General features: G+C 34.8%; 1 protein-coding gene across 2 annotated transcripts; it reads left to right on the top strand.

Annotated features, from left to right (window-relative positions):
• The first annotated feature begins 284 nt into the window (after positions 1–284).
• On the top strand, positions 285–22,224 carry LOC100648203 (baculoviral IAP repeat-containing protein 6). Of its 2 annotated transcripts, XM_012308595.3 has the most exons (51): positions 285–540; positions 1,146–1,465; positions 1,557–1,801; positions 1,875–2,214; positions 2,306–3,800; positions 3,868–4,042; positions 4,114–4,332; positions 4,421–4,844; positions 4,921–5,044; positions 5,128–5,278; positions 5,359–5,583; positions 5,659–5,913; positions 5,995–6,268; positions 6,349–6,510; positions 6,858–7,163; positions 8,049–8,345; positions 8,459–8,673; positions 8,760–8,916; positions 8,989–9,180; positions 9,272–9,486; positions 9,570–9,823; positions 9,908–10,086; positions 10,164–10,351; positions 10,430–10,574; positions 10,862–11,021; positions 11,122–11,491; positions 11,567–11,690; positions 11,769–11,933; positions 12,035–12,198; positions 12,271–12,508; positions 12,586–12,886; positions 12,968–13,143; positions 13,225–13,426; positions 13,494–13,721; positions 13,799–14,323; positions 14,430–14,700; positions 14,835–15,094; positions 15,190–15,472; positions 15,547–15,932; positions 16,004–16,147; positions 16,240–16,417; positions 16,491–16,636; positions 16,711–16,953; positions 17,043–17,261; positions 17,348–17,569; positions 17,637–18,965; positions 19,053–19,273; positions 19,359–19,598; positions 19,672–19,860; positions 19,930–20,064; positions 20,152–22,224. In XM_012308595.3, the coding sequence occupies exons 1-51, from the start codon at positions 354–356 to the stop codon at positions 20,434–20,436; spliced, it is 14,148 nt and encodes a 4,715-aa protein (XP_012163985.1). In that variant the 5' UTR covers positions 285–353; the 3' UTR covers positions 20,437–22,224. The 2 variants fall into 2 exon arrangements, with proteins under 2 accessions (XP_012163985.1, XP_003395535.1); XM_003395487.4 differs by lacking the exon at positions 6,858–7,163.
• The last annotated feature ends 654 nt before the right edge of the window (positions 22,225–22,878 follow it).

The raw sequence follows: 22,878 nt of genomic DNA, 5'->3' as shown, positions 1-22,878 counted from the left end.
CACATACAAGAAAACATATGGTAATCGATTCACTAATATGCACTATTTAAAATTTTTAATATCCTCTAGACGTATGGAGAATTGTGCAAGAAAAATTTATTATTTATTTGTAAAACAATATTAATTTTTTTTATACTGCGTATGTACATTGGGATGGTGTTGGAAGATGCAGTTTTGAAGATCGAAGAATAATGTATCGATGATGTATTGTTAGCGCGGAATAATCGTTTGACGGTTATTAGCTAACTTCAGAGCGATTTGCTGACGTTCTACTCAAAGATGGCGGTGATGAGTACGCCATGTTTTTTGTGATGTTCGCGCATTAGGCAAATTTTTTGAGAATTGTAATCTGTATGAGCAAAATGGCTGATGATGATCTGTGGTTATTAAAGGAAGACGGTTACTTAAATGTGGATACTGAGTGTAAAAGTATAATTTATCATGCTAATCTAAATGTGTTACTAATTACCACTGGCAGTGCGCAAGTATATGTATTTGATGTCAACTCAGGAGTAATTTTGCAAAAAAGTTCTTTATCCGGTAAGCATTTCGATTCGTTTGTCTCGTATAAAGGAGAATTTCATATCCATGACAAATCATTATATTAAAAATCTTGTAGGTAATTGATTTGTAATATTCAATCACGCCTCATGGTCAAGGTCGTATACGCGTACAAAACGTCAGGCGTGACTCAAACTTGTATAATCTCACTGATTTTAATATGATCAATTTTTATTATTAACTAATCGTTATCATTTGTTTGCCACCGTTTGAGATATAACCAAGTTCTTAGAGTAATTTGACTATCTCCTAAACTGTTCCTATTATTACTCCATTTACAATCATGTTTCCTTTTGGGGAAAACGTTTTTGCTATTTGTTGATTTATTAAAGTGTAGTCTTTATAAGAAGTATATCAACTTCTACAATTGTACCAATCATTATGTAATAATAATTTTTGAAAATGTAGATTGTACAAAATATCTATTGATATTTATTTTATAATGCTACATAAATATCTTTGTTTTTTTGTGTTGTATTTATTGATATCTTTAAAATTCATCTGTGATAAAAAAATAAATTCTGTTTGCATAATCTTTTTTAATAGATTAAAGTAATTAGATATAATAATCTTTATTTTTACAGGAAAATTAAATGGAAGACTTCAAGGTACATATTTGTCAAATGGTGTAGATAAAATATTGTATACAGATGGAAGAGGAATTGGAGTACGTAGTGATTATAATGGTGTACTCTTTTTGGACACTCTTTTACAAACACCTGTTTCAAGAAGTGAAGAAATTGTAAAATTAGAGTTATTGTTTTCTGAAGCTACTTTATTATATCAGTGTCTACGATGTGTAGAGTTACCAGGAGTAGATCATGTGCAAGAAGTAAAAGATGAATTAATAAGTAAAACGTTTACAGTAGAAGCAAACCAGAAAAAGGGGATTAAAGCCCAAAAAGTATGTATAACAAATAAATAGATACCAAAACTTTTGAACTACTAAATGAACTAATATTTATTTAAATATTAATTTATCTTGTTCTCAACAGTGGAATACAGTATGTTTGGAACTATCACACAGTTCTCTGAAACTTGTGTGTTCAGGATTAGTAACTGAATTGAAGAGATTAAGCAGATATATTCCGGCATTGCCAATTGCTTCTGCCATTAATGAACGATTAAATGGCCTATTACCAGGTCTGCCATTAGAAGGAGGTCCTGCTGATAAAGCATTAATGTTTAGTGAAGCTACACGTCGAGATACTTTTTCAAAATGGCCACACATGAATTACAAGTATAACACTTAAATCATTGGCTTTTAGTGGATAATAATTGAACTGGTTTATTATATGTATATTGTTCTTTAGATGGGCTTTACCAGATCAAATGGCTCAGGCTGGTTTTTATCATCAGCCAAATGCAACAGGTGACGATAGGATAATGTGTTTTACATGTAATGTGTGTTTAGTTTGTTGGGAACCAACAGACGAACCTTGGTCAGAACATGAACGTCATTCTCCAGCATGTCCATTTGTCAAAGGAGAATATACACAAAATGTTCCTTTGTCTGTTATCCTTGCTACTGCTCCTGCACGTGAGGCTGGTGATACTGTAGATGTAATTAGCACTACAAATGTCAGTGGCCTTGTAGCTACAGCTTCCAGTGGAGGTTTTATTAATGTCTGGAATGTAACAAATCAATTAAAGGTAATATATAATAATTATAATAATGATAATAGTAACATGTTAATTGATGCTTTTCATGTAAAAGTATTCTCATCTAATGTATTTTTCACAGAGGGAGGTATCATTTTATGTGGCTCCTATAGATCAAGAAATAAATAACAAAGACTCTATTCAGTTTGGTTCCACAAGAAATTTGTCATCATATTTAAGGACGCTTAATTCAGAAGCAGATTCCCTTTCTGATTTTAAGCATCCAGGTTCTCATAAAGTACAAGTCACAGCATTGTCTGTAGTAGGTTCTCCCGTATCTCAAAACAGTGAAGCAAAAATATCTGGTTCTACGCTTTTACCTGTAGAGACATCAGACTCTAAAATCAGGCCATGTGTAGTGTGTGCTGTTACTGTGACAGTTAGTAATCCATCACAATTAAGGACTTTAGAAAATGTGTGGGCTACTTCAGCAGATCTAGCTTCATCATCTCTCGTTCGCGCAATGAACAGTGTAAATAGTGCTACCAGTGACACTTTAGATATAATGAAGGTAGCAGGTGATAAATACACACCATCAAGATTGCACTATTTAGTATTTTATGATTTTCATCACAAAATTGCAACAACACAATCAATTAAAGAAGATAATACTAAGGATTCTAAGGCTAAAAAGACATTATCTGGAACAGGCACCAGTGCTAGTTCAAACGGTGAACGTCAAGAAAATTTATATCAAGAATTTTTGGTTGGTAAATTTTTTTATGAAGTTCCAGTAATAGAGGATGTAGATTCAGAGGTAGTTGGTCCACATTTTGATGGTATTTTTCCAACATCTGCTCTTACTGCATCATCTTCCAATGGGATCTACTCAAATCCAATTGGTATCACAGTACCTCCAACATCCAGTTCATTTGATGCCAATTTTAATCCTATAAATGGTCCAGAACATTTTGCATCAACATCTGATCTAACAACTGCGAATAAGAAAAGTTTGGATATTATGAAAATAACAAAGACTGAACCAGTTGTTGTAAAGACATTACGTATTGAAGCCCCTGATTTTGTTAAAATTACACACATTGAACCATCTAAAGATGGAAGACATTTGTATGTTGCTATGTGTCCTACAACAGATAACACAGATTCGCTAATTTCAAATAATAATCAAATGGATATCGATGAAGATAGCGAATTTTTCACACAGAAAGGTTATGTGTATTGGGACCATAATGATACACAGTCTGATAGACTAATAAATGGTAAAATACCTGATGATATAAATAATATAAATACCGTTTTACTTGTGTATGCTTTGGATTTTTCGGGGCAAGTGGTAAAAGTATTTTCTGAACCAGTAGCAAAACGAGAGTTATCTGCAGATGAAGCTCCTGTTGAACATGCGTTTTTACCTCTTCAAGAGAAAAATAAATATACACAATCTGATGAAAATTTTAGTAGAAATTCTACTAGTAATTCAAATGCATCAGCACCTATAGGACAAGTGGCTCTGGTATGCAGAGATGGTGTTATCAGAGTATTAAATTTAGATTCATTAAAAACTATTACCGAAGCAAGAGTAGAAGGCAAAAAGTTTGTTTCCGCAACTTATTGTACTAGTAAGTTGTAATATTTATTCATATTTCTATTAATAGCTTTAATTTTTGTACAATATAATCTTTCCAGGCTTAGAGAGATTGTGTGCATGTACAAGTGATGGCGCTCTTCACTTTTTTATTACTGCAGATGAAGAAGATTCTATGGAAGACAAAGAAGATATTGAGGATATTAATATGATGACAACTGAAGAAAGTAGTAATAAAAGTACAATTCCTAGCACGTCAACGTCATCTGCTTTTCAGTAAGATTAAAGATGAAATTAAAATAACGAAGTAAAAATATTTTAAAACATGAAATATTATATCTTTTTAGAGACCAATTAATTTCGCACAAATTGAATTTCTCGTATTCGGATTTACGTTCTCTTTATGAATTGACACGATTTGACCATCATTCTCCCGCATATGGTGCTACCGTTCCTCCTTGTTGGAATGAAATGATGCAAGCTCAACGACAGCGTCGTCATCCCCAGCATTTTCACCAGTCAGAAGATCAACATCATACTCGTACATGGCGTTTACATAATGAACGGTATGTATAAATATAGATATATACAGATATTTAGAAAGTATAATTTTATTTTATATTTTATCTTTGTTGATTACTTTATAAATTATAGAAATACTTGGGACGAGCACATATTTGAATTGACTCTCCCTCGAAGTGCTGCAGGACGTATTGGTCATGTAGATGTACGGTACAGTTTGCATTCAGTTTGTCAAGAATTGCCATCAATTCAAATTACTTTACTAAAGCAAAATATTAAAAGAATTGGTCATCATGAGCCTTTATTAACTCCTGTGGATGAAAGAATAGATTTTAACATAGGTAATGAGCAGAAGGGAGAAAATCCTGTGGTCACAGAGGAGTTTCAGCGGCAACATAATACGGAGATTTTATGTGGACCGATTGATTTACATCGTAGTTTGGACTTATCTTGGCGTTCTGGTTGTGTTACACTGACTAGCCCAAAATTGTTTCGTTCTAAAGCCAGGACGCTTCTTGTTCATATCAAGGCTCTAATCGATCCTACGAAAGATAACGTAAGTACTTATTTAAAGTGCGTATTGAAATTTAAATACAATATACATGATAAATGTCATTTTCCTTTATTTCTAGGCAACGTCAAAGTCGAAAACAAACTCGTCAGACAACAAACCTCCTACATCTAAAAAGTTAAGGATAGTCGAAGTGCGTCGATTTGTAGAAGGTACAAGTAATAAGAAATTAGACGTTTACATCGGTAGGTACAATTTTGTTTACTGATTTATTATATATATATATCAACTCCTGTGATTAATTCCTTTTTCTCCATATTCATTTAAGGTTGTGATTGTATTTATGAAATATCAATTACTGTTCGAACGGTATATCCTACTAATATACCAAATGAGAGGGCGCAGCGATGCGCTATGCTAGAATCTAAAAGTTGCTTTGAAAATTTATTAAGTGTTGCTTGTTTGGAGACGCTTGATAAGTAAGTTTTATGAGAATTATAAATGGTATTACTTATATTTATTATACGCAAATGCGTTATAACGCATTGAAATGTTACAGATCGCCTATTGCACAATCACTGGCATTAGATGTTCTTGTATGGATAGCCTCTATCAGATTGACGAGGCTTCGTAACAATCAAAACAATATCGAAATAAAAAGTTTCCAGTTGGAAACAATTCGTTCAGTACAAGCACGGCTATCTAATTTATTAAAAACTTGCCTTTTGCATGCTGGTCGAAGTATAGCGCACAAGTGTATAAAATTAATTATGCTTTGTAATATGTAAGTTAATGATGCAATAACTTTTGCGTAAATAATACGTAAAATTTATTTTATAATGCTACAAATTGTTTTCAGTGGTTTTTATAATTTGAATGATCCTCCATCTCAATCTTTCGACGAAGCTTTGGTGTCTGTTTTAGTAATGTTGTTACCATCAATAGTAGAAGTTGAATGGGCTGGTTCGCTACGTTGGTTACAATTATTAATTAATAGAACTTTAATACGAGATAGAAATCACAGTATTGCTCAACAATGTGTTTCTTTAATACAACAAATAGCTGCTGAAATATCGAATCGTGTAAATCCATATCATTTATTACTCGCGACAAGGTATGATTAAATATCTTAATGTAATATGTTTTATCGAAATGATTTAATACAACATCAACAAAAGTTTTCAATTTTTTACAGATTTGGTTTGTATAATTCTCCATTTGAGACCGAATTGTTCGACTTGGAATCACCGATGCCTCCCAAATATAGTCCTATACCTCCCACATATGTGTCAGCTGTAGCTAATGAACAGACGGGACCGTCAGCTGCTTCATCAAGTTCCATGTATTCTCAGGATGCTATTGATTTGAGGGACCTACTTACACTGCCTACACATCCAACTAGTGAACTTGTGGTATCTAGCAAGTTGAAGGCTTTATGTGCTAATCATAATATGAAAGGACTTTTAGAGGTGATTTATTGATATTATGAAGAACTAGAATATAGCATATCAATAATATTTGAAAACGGATAAAAATTGTAAAATTTCAGGTTGAGCCTCTTCACTTCACTTGTCTTGCTGCTTCTGATGGTACCAAGATGGAGAAAATTGACCCATGCATGAATACAAGTAATATTGGAGCACCTCTTTATGATAGCACAGCTACAAATAACAATGGTGTACCTGACATCAAAACCATTCATCACACTTACGTAAGTTCTCGTGATCTATCTACCTTTTTTATATTAATATATCAACAGTTCCTACATATATTCTGTTTTCCTTTTTCTATTACACTCTAAATCTAACGATTTCATGGAGCATGCAATTATTTCAAATTTGATGTAAACGTGACAATACTCACATTAGTAAAAACAAATAAATGTTATCTACAAAGCAATATGGTAAAATGAAACAGGGAGTTTACCAATTTCTGCTTCTTAATTAAAAGGGTTAAAGCTGTTACAGTCATTTAGCATTGAACATTAAACCTAAATGGTATAGATGTTTTTTCAAATAGAGGAAACATAATCTAGATAGAAATCATTGTACATTGTAGAACTTGGATGCTGGATCGTTAGGAGCAGATGTTCAGGCTAAGCCAACACCTATGTTAAGCGATCTACTTAGTCTATGTACAGGAAGAATGTTAAAGAACCCTGCTCCACAACTGATATTCACACCTGATGATCAATCAGACTGTGATGAAGCTAACGATATGCCTATCAACAATCAGACATGGCATAATACACAAAATGATATGCCTACTTCATGTATATTAAGTTCTACTGTAACGAAAGAAAAATCGTCTGTACAAAATATCAATACTACTATAAACAAAGTTGAAGACAGCAATTCTAAAAAGGTAGATTACATAGATGAAAAATTGCACTTTTTCTTTCTGTTGCTCAGTTCGACGATTTCCTGTCGTTACCATAAATTTTTATAGCTTTATTAATATGCTGTTTGTAACTGAGTTTATATAATTTCGTTAATTGTTGGATACAAAGCTAGATACATAAATTGCAAATTGCATGACAGCCTTAGGATACCATGCATTTAACATAAATGTCATTTTGATATTATATTATCATACTGCACATTTTCCCATTTATATTTATCTACAAGATTTATAAAACATAGGTGTGATAAGAACGCTGTCCAGTTACGCAGGTCTTATTGTACTGAATGATTTGTTTTGATTTCAACGCACGAGCAAATATTTTAATGATACGAGGTTGTCTACATCTACTTTCATGATTTAATTTTGCAAGTATAATATCGTTTCCAGTTTTATTTCGCACATACACAAACACACTTACACGCGGGCGCATACACTTTGGCTTTATAGATTTAATTAAATGAGACATGTAGAATTGATTCCTACTTAATGCTTTTAATGTTATATATATAAACGCATATATTCCTTCCTACACCATGAAATTTTGGGTAAGAATGTAGGAATAATTTGAATAACAAAATTATTTCTGCTATGAAATGTATGGAAAGTGGAAGTGAATTGTATAGAGCGATATCTAAAAAAATGATTTTACCCAAATTTCTAATTCTTGCAAATATTCAGTCTTAATGTACTGTTTTGTAAGATGAACTGATTTATTTTTGCATTTTCATGTATTTGTTTGAATGATTATGATCCATTTCATAACAAAGTAGAAACTAAATAGATGTTTAACAATTATCAAAATAAATATTATTAAAGAACTCTCTTTGTTATCTGTATATATTACAGCGAAAAGATGTTACATTCCCATGGGGAAGATTATTGTGTTGGCCACCACAACAGGCATTGGTGGTCGATCGAATGCATTCTGGTGCTCGCCGATTTGTTATCCTTGATTTTGGATCACCTGTATTGCTTACGGATTTGATTATTCCTTGCTGCAGTGATTTAGCATCATTGTCTATAGATATATGGACAAAAAAGGAAGAAGTTGATGGTACACGACTCATTGTTGCTGGTGATATTGGAAATAGGTCATTGGTTGTATGTGATCTTCAACCACCACCTGTTTGTAGATATCTAAAGGTATTTAATAATATTCACTATATTTTACTATAATAAAAGAACTTATTCATTTCATTTAGCTTAATTTATTTACTCATTTATATTATAACAGAAAATTGTCTTATTGCTTTCAGATTATAATCATAGGTCGGTATGGAATGTCTCCTACAATGTGTAAAATTCCATTAGGAATTTTCTATGGACACATGATGGTCTTACCTGGAGAAGATTATGCGGAATTAAATAGTAGTTCAGTAACTTGTGACAACACCTTTGATTCTAATGTGCAAGCTACTATCAATACGCAGTGCAATATATTGTCAGCTCTCGCAGAAGATGTGCAGTGCAGGTACTTACAATATATTTGGAAGTATAAATTTTGTTTATTATGTTTTATACAGTTTATGATTAACATTTATTCTCTTATTCTTCTAGATTTAGTCTAGCTACTGAAAAACTAAAAAGCCTATTAGATCCACTGTTGTGTTCAGAAACTACTAATGTTATGCATATGCAACACTATCTTTCTTTTAATAAAGTACCTAATGAAAATAAAGAGCAGCCATCTGCAAAAATATTGGCTACTTATCAAGTAAGTTAAATTAAGTATTTTAATATAAAGACTCATTACATGCATAAAAAATGTACATGTTGAATATTATAGGAATGCGTAATGTTTCAACATCAACTAAATGTTGTCCGAGGTGTATGGAGACGATTGGAATCATGGAAAGGCTCTCGAACCATACCTACAATGTCTTTAGCAAATGCACCTACCGACAAATTGCGAGCCCTTGGAGAAACTTTACTCGATATTCTCCTGTTTGCAGTATATGAAATTGGTCCAATACCTAGCGTATGTTTCTTAATCTTTATGTATTATAATTGTATATGACATTATGATCGTTTAGAATTTTGTATATATATATATTTTCTTTTTCTTTTAGATACCGTTATCAATATGCGATGTTTTTACACCAACCGTTTGTGAAAAGTTTTTTCATTCGATTTGTGTTGTTACACCAGCTCCGCGTTTACAACTACAAGCTGTTGCACTTCTAACGCGTATGGCTGGTCATCAACCTTGGTGGGGAAATTTTTTGTCTAATGTTTTAATTAATCTCTATTCGTCGTCGTCTACGCACATATTTCCACAAGACAGGTACGACATATATAGTGTTTAAAACTTTTTAATAAAAATTAAAAACGTTATATAAGTTGAAAATTCCTTGTTTAATTTTTTAGAGTATTTATTTTGCTAACACTTCTCGGACGTAAATCATTGATTGCTGGCGTCAATAGATCTTCTGTAATAGATGCTATGGTTCGCACGCTAGGCAAATTATTGGCACCATTGTCAAATCCTCAAACTTCAGATACAAATCATTTGGACATAACACTTATTGGCTGGGTACTGCTTTTCCTGTCAGTATGTTTGGATACTATAGCGATACCACCTACTTGCTTGGAAGAAAATAATGAAAAAACTAAAGAACAAGGTACTACATATACGCGTGGATATTTCATATAGATGGTAGTACCAATATTTTAAATGTTGATTATCATAAAAATTCGTTTACAAGGTTTATCATCTCGCTGGGAATTTATTCAAGGAGAATCTGCAATGCAGAGGAAATATGGTAATGCCAATCGTTCTCTAACTTTTAGTTATCGTAAAAAATTACAGAAACATATAATGCATCACAAGCAACAACTTCAAGAGTTAGAGCAAGCAAAAAAAGTGTTCCATACGTCATCGCAGGTATGAAAGTACTTTCATCTTATAATAATAAATATAGTAAGCATTTAAAGAATTAATATGTTATATGAATTTTAAAGGGATGGACTAATCTTTCACATACTGCTTCATTGTGTAGTAAAATGAAAGCAACATTAAAATCGCAGGAGCAGTTTTTTAAGAAAACATTAAGACAAAATTCTGCCAAGCATTTCAAAGATATTCTTAGTATTCGCAAAAGTGATACACAACACACTTCCCGTAGTTTACAATCACAAGCAAACGCAAGGTTTGTAATGGAAATTTATATAATAGTCTCATCTATCTCTTTTTAAGATTTTATAATAACTTAACTGTATCATATAAGTTCTAGTAAATCGGAAACAACGGACGCGGATGTTGAATATATATCCAACTTATCACATCAACATGTTTTGCCTGTTGCACGTGGGCTCATTGCTCTTATTTTATATAATTCTGCTAATGTGGATATGTTCCTATTAGCTTGCAAGGTAAGGAAATTCAAAAATATGATATTTATTTGTCGAGTTTTTGTTTTGTTTCCTTTTTTCCTTTTTTGATGTAAAAATTTTATCTTCATTATATATTATTTATTTATAAACGAAATATAACTGATAAAATTAGCTCATTAATGCTCTATTTGTACTAATGCTTAGTACTACGATTTACAATCAAAACATTACTAGCTTGTAGATATAGTTGATAATTTTTAATATATAATAAGCTTTATGCTTTTCATGGGGCAACTGTTTGAATTATTGTATCATGTACCATATAGGTAGTCGCTAGGCTAGTGATATCTACACGTCCTGCAATTAGCTTGTGTGAGCTTATGAGCGAAGAACAGCTCCTAAAATTAGTCAGATTGGCAACGGGTACTTCTGACGCGGCCTGGTCTTCGCATGCAGTTTCGTGCCTTTTGCAGGATTTATTAGAAGGTATAATACAGTTTTTATTACATTACTACTCTGAAATACGATTGTAATACCTATTATTTATATGTATTTTTCTTTTTGGTCTTCATTAATCTTTTTGCAGGTGGAAAATTAATTCCAAAAACGTGTTCTACTCATGAAGGAAGTCCTTCCGAGGAAAACTTCGAATCTCTTGTTACGGAAAAGAGTCGAACACCAGAAGAAGAATATGTTAGTGCTGCTGAAACAAGTAATACTACTGTTCCACTTGGTAATGATGAAGGATTTGCGGAAGGTGAAGGAGAAGAAGATGCTCAAGATGGTATAATGGTGATGTCTGCAGCTGCATCAACATCAAAGTCCAATGGATTTTTGCCTTCCCTTTTAGAGTCAGATGACAGTGAATTTGAAGATTTCTTAGATGATATTTTGGAACGTGGTAGAAATACATTGAAAAAAGGTCATCCATTACCTAAGAATGTAGACATATCTGGGTATATAATATATATGTAAATACTTAAATATAATCCAACTGTTCGAAATATTAAATTAACTGAAAATTTTTAAAGGATTTCTTTGGCGATGGATGCAAGATTGGAATATGGGGTGGAAATGGGAATAGAGTTATCACTAAGGATATTGTCTATGTTCAGCATGTATAATTTACCTTATAGTATAAGTACCACAATACATGTGAGTTGGTGATGTTTAATTTATATTTATTCCTAGCATAATTTGGATAAAATTTATCTTTATTTTCTTATATAAAAGGTTCCACCAGAGACAAGTCGATATCCTCAACAATCAACATCCAAAGCAGAACCTAACTGGAATGAGAGAAGTCAAGACATTTGGAACTCGCCTGACACAACTTTTTCGAGTTTAATAATGTTAACGAGATGTTTTGACAAAATATTCGCGGAATTATATTTACAGGTAATATTAATTAAACAGCAACTCTACTACTCATATAATATCCACTACTTAAACCCAATGAACTAAAGAGTAAACTAAAAATTATTTCTATTTCGCAACAGAGCGTGGAAACAAATCTGGAACTTATCCTTCAACTTTGGCTAACATTGAATTTAGATGCTTCTACAGAACAATCAAATTCCCCAAATCAATTTGATCCTTCACTTACACCTGTTATACCTTTAAGTTCAACAGCTATTTCAAATCTTATATCTGCATTATCTTGGTAAATACAAAATTCATTTTAACAATAATCATTTTTTATTTAAAGTTTTCAGTAATAAAAATCAATTTGTAGGCATCCAGGAGTTTCTTTACGAGCCTGGTGTCTCGCTCTCCAATGTTTGACTCTGGCAAATAATCAACCATTACAGACAAATCCTGCAGAAGCTGCAAATAGTAGACAACCACTAGAGGGTCTTCTGGGTGGTATGGCCGGATGTATTGTAAAAGAACGTAACATGGGTCCTATGCTTTTGCGTTTACTTTCTGGAAGCGGATTAAATGTTAACGCTATGGACAAACAATATATTATGGTATGTTGATACGCCTTCTCAAATACTAGATACTTTGCAGTATTCTGTAATTTTGTATTTCAATATATGATTTTTAGGCTGGACCTACTGTTTGCCAAGCACTACAATATTTTTTAGTTAGATTAAAAATGAGATGCGACGTGATTACGCCTGGCAGTACTTTAGGGAATGCATTAAAGGAACTGTTACTATGGGTAGTATATCAACTTGTACAACCTGGTGGAGCTCTGTCTACAAGAAGAGGACCCTTAGACGCACAGTACAAACTTATAACATCATTAACAAATCTAAATTTTACCAACACAGATTTAGGAACTGCAATGAGTATAACAGAATGCGTTGGAGTACTAGTTTCTACTTATGTTAGGGGTTCTGAAGGTACTTTTATGAATCAATATAAAGTATCATATTACTGAATTGTCATATAGTTCCATTTTCCATATTCCTGTTTTATAACAGTTGGAGCTCAATGTGGTGGCACTGGTGATTTAGCAAATTCATCTGGAGGATTTGGAAGTTTATTTGCTTGTGTATTCGGTGGAGATACCAGACAAGATCATCCTACATCATGGGATACTTTAGTCGTAGCTCTTATTAAATTAGTATACCGACTTATTCAAACACCTTTACCAGAGGTACACATTATTGTTTAAAATGTTTCATATCGAATAGATATTTAGAATTTATTTTCATATTAGAATATTTTATATTTTCAGCCCTGCCCAGGTCGATCTGACGGCCCAATAAGAATCGATCTATCTGAAACAAATTTCGATGCAAATATTGATATCAATGATACTCAAATGAAAGTAAATATTTCACAAACGGATGAAAGTAAAGTCGCAGAGCAACAATCTTCATCACGCTTACAACAATGTACATCTAATAAACCTCGTGTACGATGTGTTGCAGATACTGGTATGTATCAAAATGCAATAAGTTTGTTCTAATCAAATATTAATTAATGAAATGTTATGATTTTCAGTTTTGCAACATGAACCTACCATGATGCGTTTGCTAGGAGCTCTAGGCCATAGTACCGGTTCATCTCTAGCTATGCTTTTAGGTGAAAGTGCTGGTGCAGGAACAGCAACTGAACTTGGTGATCCCGCTTCGATACCAGACGCTACATTTCAACTTTTGACTACTCTTACTAAAAAAGCAAGCAATCGCTCTTTAGTACTCAATCCACTTTATCAATACCTTTCCTCTTGTAAGTCACATTATTTTCAGGAATTTCAATTTTTGCAGGAACATGTTTTCATATTTAATATATTATATTTTTTGCAGCATGTGAACAAAGAGAATTAAATCGACAGTTGGGTGTTATGCAATTGTCAGAGCCTCTTCTTTGGTATATCTTAAGGGTTTTGGACAATGAAGTATCATTGGCAATGTTTACAGCGATGGGTGGAGTAAAAGTACTTTGTGAAAATTTAGTAAAATCAAGTAACAGTGGCAACACTAACTCTGCTTCGCCTGATGTGATTGCATTAGTAATGGAACATCTTTCGAATGTTCCTAATGTGTTACCAGTAGCGTCTTCAAGTAGCAAAAAGTCCATGAATACGCTAGAAACTTATGAAGATGGATTATTAAACTTTGCTCCTTTGGGTATTATATCTTGGTTTAATCCTGCTGCACAACCGGCAGATGTTCTCATACAAAATTCCACGCCACATAAGCGAGCCAGGACAGCTGCATGGTTATATCACTGTTTCCCTGATGAGGCATGGGTTGATCTTGCGATCACTTTACCTTGTGCTATATTATTGAGAAAAGTGGAACTTCAACCGCATCTTACGTCTTTAGCTAGTAAGATATATAAACACAGTATTAATGGACAATACATGTCATATTTTGATATTATAATATTATATTATTATCTTGATATTATTATCTTGATATTATTATCTTACAGCGTGCCCGTCGGCTGTGGCTATCGAAGTTTCGAGAGAAAGTAACAGTCCTCTAACACCTGTTTGTCCACCGATGCCTACGGCAGGCTTGACATTTATTCGTATCACTTTATCTCAGCCAGAAGTAGCAACATCTGTACTCGTACGACTATACAAGCCGCGCGACTCAAGAAATATAAGTTTAAGTCAGATTAGATTATTAGGTACCACAGCATTCGGTGAAATAAAAACGAATCACGATACAATAGACGAAGAACAACTTACCAAGACAAGGTAATTATTTACTGATTGCCTAAATCGTACATTTATTGATATAATTTTTAATCGTATTCACTGTGAAGCGAACACTTCTATGATTTCATGAGTCCAAATACAATTTTACGTATCAATTTAACGTATCTGTCTAGCTTGGGTTGGTTGCGATTGTTGCATCAATGTCTATCCGTAAGCACGTTGAACAGCAATCTCGCTGTTAAAGTGCTTAATTCTGCGGCTTCAGTTGAAGGACTGGTTGAGGCATGTTGTAATCTTCTGTTACTCCCAGCACCATCTCTTTTTACTCCCAATCTGGAGAGGGTTCTTTTGCAACTAGGCTTACATTCTCGAGAGCTTGGACTTCGACTCATTGGTCTTTTACTCAACAACAGGTCTACTTCTTTCTTTCAAGGTACTGCTTTTCTTGGGAATCGATTCTATTCTTTTTTTTTCAAGTGTATTTTTCTGAATACATGAATTGAAACCGAACTGGTTGGTATTTTACAGGTGCCACAACTACACAAGAAACATCAACTGTCCAATTGGTTGTAGAATTATTGCAGCAACTATGTTCCATTCAAGATTTTTGCACGGAAGCTCGTATGACAGCGGTGTTATCGTGGCTCCATGCATCAGCAGTAAATGGAATTTCTCGGCCCAGTAATGGTCCTAATGCTATTAATCCGCCTGCTGTATATATTCATTGTGTGTCTTCTATTATATGGGAAGCACATCAACAGCAAAATCTTAATTATGATTTACAGGCTTTATTGACCGATGAACTTTTTAAGTAAGTCGTATTCTCGATATATTTAATTCTTTTTCCATTTGATAGTTTTTAATATAAGCTTTCTTTTCAATTAGTGCTTTGTATCAATGGACTTTGGTTTTGGGAATGAGTTCTGCCTTAAAACAGGCGATTGATTCTGCTCTTTGCGCGTTTTGCTACGTGAGACCTTCATTATTCCCTTTGCTTCTTCAAAGAGTACGAATTTTGGTACCTAATATGGCAACAGATCATTCTGCATCTATATCGGATGATCGTAAGGAAAGAGAGAGTCAAACAGATGATAGGAAGAGCGAATTTAATGGCGAAGAATGGTACTATCGTTATGTGTTATCAGAATATAAACGATTAAATTTAACAGAAGGGCAGTTGCTTACTGTAGCTGCAGCCGCTCGGTCTCCACCAGGTATTCAACAATTGATTGATTCTGGACTTCCTGCTTCGCTGACAATGTTAATTATCGGTGAGAGATTATCTTGTGAGATTATTATTCTAGAATTGGATAAATTTCTAAAGGGTGAAACTTCTATGTAGATTTTTGTAATCTGGAAAGTTCACGACAAGAGCAACCGCAAAGTAGACGAATATTAACGAAGGGTAGCTGTCAAAGTAATTTAGGAAGTTTAACTGATAATGATAAAGCTGGTGAAAGTTCCATGGATACCAATAATTATGTTGGTAAGTGTGTTATTTGGAAAAGTTGTAATTTTTACAATCTAATAACTTTTTTTGCGATCTTTATAAACGGTATTATGATAATCATTATTTAGGTGAATTGTGTATGACAGAACCGGAAAGTATAGCAATGGTGTTAGAATTTTTGACTCTTGTCTGCTCGGAAGGTAGAATGCGTGATTGGCTTGGTAAAGAAGGACGTGGATTTTGGTTACCCCTTCTTTCACTTCTCAGTAATCGACCCGTAGAAAATCCATCTTTATCGTCTTTGAGGTAGTTATACATATTTCATTTATGGTACAAATATAAAAGAAAATTTGATACTAAAAAGATTTTCATTTTACAGATGTTCTAAAACAAGTATATCATATGCATCATTAGAAAGTGCAATGATTAAATTTTTATCTAGGTGTTGTTGGTGTCATCTTGAAAATCAAAAGTTATTAGCCGAGTTATTAACCGACGTGATTTCTCAACAACGAACAACTTCCAGTAAGAGACGATTATTTTTAATTTAGTTTAGATTCATTTTATTTCATGTAGTATACAACATTTTTGTCGGATAGATGTGCGCTATCTTCATGGAATTTCCGGTTTCACGAGACGACTGATTTTGCAATTATTATTGGAAGGTGAAAAGGTATTAGTATCTGTAACTTCTGATGCACCGATGAAAGTTTCAAATACAGCAGTCAATTATAGCATGCTGGCTATGCCACCGCATCCAGCTCATCCGCTCGGTCATTATCATCAATTACTGTACATGTCTACTCAATCAACCGTTGCGGATATATTACAACAAGTCTCTGGTGAGTTAAGTTTCAATATTCTTTTCTTCAATTAGTAATAATCAATATGCGCAATATGGTTCTAATAAAATTTGGAATGTTTTTCAAAGGTACATGGCTTTTTTTATTGTTGCCAAATACATATAAGGGTAATGAAACTGGAACGAATAATAATCGATCTAGAGAGCTTTGGGAATCTGGTATGGCCTTCATAGTAGATACTCTTAGCGTAGCCGCGGGAAATACGGCGAAAGACAAGAGGGCTAAGGAGGCATCTAACAGATCACAAGCTCGTGGTCCTGTTATAAGAAAGTCGCGAATAAATTCTGGCAAGTCACTTGTTATTTATGATATATTATAATACATGAAATATGAGCAAATTTTAATTATTCTACTTGAAATTTCGTATTAATAGATGGAGCGGCTAGTACGAGCAAAACATCGACTAATAATGTTCAGCAGAATTCTACCAATTCTACTAATCAACAATATTTGATACATTCATCACGTCCAAATACTCCTTTACCACCGCAGTTGACCATTGCTCAGCTTTTGGCTATTGCCGAAGATAGTGGAATATCTTTATCAGAACCTTGTTTGCATCTTATATTGCGTCAACGTAATAAAGATTCAAAAGGTATGTATTAAATGAAATTCATTAGTTTGGAGGAACGTTTATAGATAACTGTTCTATTATCTTTCAGATGACATAACGAAACAAAACGACAGCGAGTTATTAAATTATAGAAGCATAGAAAGTTCATTAGGAGTGTTCAGTGCAGGTGGTGGTTTAGCGGTGTTAGCTCGACATTTACCGCTTGTGTATCCAGATTCTAGACCACCACCCGTCCCGTTACCTTCGCCAGAACAAACATACGAGGAGTGGGTCAAATTAGGAATCAGCGACGATGCTTGTGAAGTCGTGGAAGAAAGTGGAAATAACTCTTCTCCGTGGGCATCATCACCAGCTGCTTACGTGCCACCACATTCCCTTGCTGCTTTTGGTTTGTTCCTCAGACTTCCAGGTTATGCGGAAGTACTATTAAGAGACCGAAAACGAGCACAGTGTTTGTTACGTCTTGCATTAGGCGTTTCGGATGATGGCGAAGGTGGAGACGTTTTAACGTCACCGTTGGCTGCGTTGTTACCAACCTTGCCATTCCAAGTGTTAAAGCAATTACTTGATGCTACACCTGCGACCACAGACGATGGTCTTCTCTTACGTAAAACAACCATCGAAGTGGGTGCTATGCTTCTGTTGTTGAATTGTTTAGCCGTATTTACCCACCAAACGAACCAGAACGAAAATTCGGAGCAGAAAGTAACTAGCAACCAGGGCGAAGCAGGACGTAGCGACGATAATTCGCATTTGTACTGGGCGAAAGGTACAGGATTTGGTACCGGGTCTACACAACAGTCGTGGAATGTCGAACAAGCTTTGATGCGACAGAGATCCGAAGAAGAGCACGTTACAGTATTACTGCAAGTTTTAGCAAGTTACATTGGCTCCGGTGGACAAACACAAAGAGAACTGCCAGCATCTTTTCCCGATCTACTAGCCCGATCCTGTTTACTTCCAGCCCTGTCTTCGTATTTGAGAAACGATTCGGTGTTAGACATGGCGAGGCACATTCCTTTGTATCGGGCAGTATTGCAACTGCTCAGAGCTATGGCTCTATCGAATCAATTAGTTCCGCTTTTATTACCTAGAGGCGGAAAGTCTGGTGAACCATCCGTTGTATCACTTTTATCCGGTATGAGAGTTTGCGTGGACACGTATGTTCACAAGATTAATCGTACTAGGAGTAATAAGTCGAAGACGCTATTCAAATATCCTGACGATACTGAGCAAGACGAAGGTCTAGCAACATTGATCCCTGATATTCAAGAGAGCGCTACTATAGTGCAAAATGCTACCTCTAGATTGTCAGGAATCGAAGAAGAACTACCTGGTCCAAGTCCCACAGCTCCAGAATTACCTCTGCTTTCTATCGAACAACGATACATAGAAGTTATGAAAAATTTACAATTTGGTAAGAAAATGTGTTTCTTTTAGAATATACTTATCATTTTTTATATACATATATTATTTTATTTTAATGTATTACTTACCATTGTAGATACATATGAGATGATTACTGAAAATTCAGAAGCTGGTGGATATAAGTTTGCTGTTTCATATCATTTTGAATCCACCATGAGGGCAGCTGGCGAAAGAAGTCACCCCATGAGGGTCAAGAGATTAGCTCAAGAAGCTGTCACACTTTCTACGGCGCTACCTTTGTCGTACAGTAGTAGTGTTTTCGTTAGGTGCGACACAGATAGATTAGACGTAATGAAGGTAACTACATGAATGAAACAAACAACTAATGTAACATAATTATTAATTATATCTTGTATCATGAACATTGAAATTCTTTATTTAGGTACTCATAACAGGACCAGAGGAAACACCATATGCCAACGGGTGTTTCGAGTTTGACGTGTACTTTCCTCCGGATTATCCTAACAGTCCGATGTTAATAAATCTAGAAACTACAGGTCGCCATACCGTACGATTTAACCCAAATTTGTACAACGATGGAAAAGTCTGCTTGAGTGTATTGAATACTTGGCACGGTCGTCCGGAAGAAAAATGGAATGCGCATACTAGTAGTTTCCTGCAGGCAAGTGTTAATATTAATAAAGCGTAGATCAAGTTTGCGTTTTGGATCACTAACTAACTAAATGTTACAACAGGTCTTAGTATCAATACAATCGCTGATTTTGGTATCAGAACCTTATTTCAACGAACCAGGATACGAACGATCACGAGGTACGGCGAGTGGGGCACAATCTAGTCTGGAGTACAATGTGAACATTTGTCAGGCTACTGCTAAGTGGGCGATGCTTGATCAAATACGTAATCCATGTCCTTGTTTCAAAGAGGTAATTACATTTGGATATTCGCTTATTATGCGAAAACTGGATTCTTACATTCGTGTTTGGTGACTACAGGTTATACACACTCACTTTTGGATAAAAAGACACGAAATTGTTGCACAATTAGAAGGATGGATAAGGGATATGGAATTATACGGATCAGATCGCAGAATCGGCCGCACTCTTTCTCTGAACGCATTAGCTTTAAGGGTAATTAATTAGTTTTACATATGCTATTATTTCAACTTAGGTATGTTAGGGTAACGTGTTGGAATCTTATTTTATAATACCTTACAGAGGCATTATAGTTTGTTGAGAGAAGAACTGAGTAAACTGCCAACTCCTGAAGGTTTAGAGGATTTGGTGGAACCACTCGCGTCACCAGACTTGCCGATCGAACTTACCAGCACTCCTGGCACCCCGTGTTTGGACACGTCATCAGCGACAATGCTACCTCCAACCAGCACGCCAATTACTAACTCTGTCGATACTATTAGCAATGCCAGTGCTAGTAATCACGTACACCACGACATCGACACGGACGTTGAGATGGAGAAGATGGTTTCAAAAGTGTGTGAATAGCTAAAGGATGTTAATAGACATTGTTGGACATTTTAAAAAGTCTATATTGTTTGTGTTATGACGGACAAATAACGGACTGACCGAAGATGAAAGGAAATCCTAGTACATGGGCAAATTTCAGTTTATTGACGGATGATTAGGTGAATGAAAGATTATTGTATCTTTTCGTTGAACACATGACGATATCGATAAAATGAAAATCCGAGAAACGAAGGGAATAAATGTATGCGTGCGTGTATGAGATACATATTGATGAGAGATACGGTAAAAAAGTAAAAATGCGCGAGAGACAACGAGACGAAAGAACCGGTAAAGTAGAATGGATACGAAGAATGAGTGTGGAGGAATGAAAGAAATGAATGGGTGGGCTGAATCGATAAGAAAGGAAAAGGAATATCTAGTGATTATAAAGTCTAGTATGAATGTGACAAACTCGTTCGTAGTAAGTACTCTCTGTGGCAACTGCTATGCTATATGTACGCTGCATTCTACTACTTCGTACTATCATAAGTAACAACTGTTATTCGATATTTATTATACGTGTTCCTCGTTTACGTAGCCGGTAATTCCCCCTCCCCCCTCACCCCAATAGCAATGCGACTGACTTTAAACGACATGTGTTCCAGCAAAATGAGACGATATTGATAATGAACGCAAAACAATACGAAACAACGATACGAACTTTATTTAGCGAAAAACAGCATAACAGTCACTCGTAAATACGAGTGGAATATGTACCTATACGATGTAATTTTATGCGAATCGCTTTTCCGTTATAACATTTCGTTTCGTTCCTCGTTGCTACCCATTGTATTTTTTCCTTGCAAAATCGTCTCAACTGTTTAGCTCAGCGTCGCATTGCCCTCGATTTACGAGTAGAAAACAATGCGGAAAATTGCTCTATAACGCATTATGCAGTTAGCACCTGATACGTGTGCGCAGTGTGATTTAATATTTATCGTGCCTGTATTGATTGCGGTCCGTATTGTATTTTTTACGGGAAATAATAGTATGACGTGTTCGGCTTAAAAACGATTGCATATTTTTCAACACCGAATTCCTTTCGACGACTTCATCGAAAAAACAAGAAGACCAGATTTATATCGAACAGCCTTCATTTCAAAAAGAATTGAGATCTGCATATCGAGCGACGATACATTTTTTTCTCTTTCAAGCATTCTTTTATCTTTTCCTTCGTATTGTCCTTTTCCATTTTCTTTTTCTATTTTCAAAGATTTCAATGTATCAAACCGATTGAGAGCGAAAAGAACGGAAGAGAAGATGGTATTAAATCCGGTAATTCTCCATAAAATAAAGAGGGCAAACTACAGACATTTGGATAACTTGAAATACCGTTGCATTTGATATAATTAACAAAAAAAAAAGAAGGAAAAAAAACCCGACGATTATAACCGGCATTATCGAAGACGCAGTAATCCCCCAAGCTGTCGCGATTCAAAACGCGATCTCGCTTGGATTCCTGCTCGTATAGTATTGTCCCATTTCTCTTATCAGCGAATAATAACGGTTAGTTGTAAAATTACTGGTCGAATTACACCGCCAGTACCGATGATCGTTCTATCTGTAAATAATCGTCACACGAATAATCGCATTAAAAGTAAATGTTTGTAATTCCTAAGTAACTGGATAAAATGCTCCATTGTAACGTATACTATTGCATGGATTCCTAAGCAATGAACGAAGCGAAACAAAACACGTCAGATGATGATGTACACGACAGGACAACGTGTTAATAGTTATTTATAATAAACGATTATTATCACGCTATTCTCAACTTTCTTTTACATCGTTCATTTATAGTAACCCTTCTAACGTAAAAAACCTCGAATACGCCCACCTGTCGACGTTGAAACATTCTTTCAAACTGAGATGTCTATTTAATATCGCAAATATTTTCGTACGGGATATCGCTATTATATTATTATTTTCCAATTCCATTTTTCTTCCATCGTAAGTAAGGAGCAAGATTTATTCGATAATTTTCCCACGTGAAACGTATACTGGTGATTTTGCAAACTCCGTAAGTGCAAACGCGATCTGATTTATGTCGAAATTCTTCGCAGCGAAATTAGAAAAATCGTGAGTTTTCCGGTCAATTCCCGTGCCAATTTGTCACGGGTTTCTATATTGGCCGGGGGCCGTGGCAGGAAACCATTTCCCGTTTTCTTTCGTACACTCGTACTGCATTCACGCGTTGCCCTTTCCGGTGAAATATTAAATTTTCTGCAATTCTACGAAACCGGAGAACACGTGCATCCGTTATATACTAGAAGGAAGCTTGCAACTGTAAATTAAAACTGTGATGCGAATTCGAATCTTCTCGAAGCATGGTTTGGAAGTCTATCTTTTACAGTCCAATCACGTCTAAATTTTGTCCGATGTATCTCTGAAAACTAGCCAAGTGAAAGCGATTTAGTATGA

The sequence above is a fragment of the Bombus terrestris genome, chromosome 5, assembly GCF_910591885.1.
Source record: "Bombus terrestris chromosome 5, iyBomTerr1.2, whole genome shotgun sequence".
Lineage (NCBI taxonomy): Eukaryota > Metazoa > Arthropoda > Insecta > Hymenoptera > Apidae > Bombus > Bombus terrestris.
Note: the sequence above shows the minus strand (reverse complement) of the source record. Positions and strands in the feature narration are given on the sequence as shown.

Bases quoted from the DNA above. Each gene is read 5' to 3' on its own strand.
- LOC100648203 (XM_012308595.3), top strand. From the start codon at position 354: ATGAGCAAAATGGCTGATGATGATCTGTGGTTATTAAAGGAAGACGGT. The intron at 4,333-4,420 runs GTATGTATAAAT...TATAAATTATAG, and splicing joins TGGCGTTTACATAATGAACG to AAATACTTGGGACGAGCACA. The intron at 5,914-5,994 runs GTATGATTAAAT...AATTTTTTACAG, and splicing joins CATTTATTACTCGCGACAAG to ATTTGGTTTGTATAATTCTC.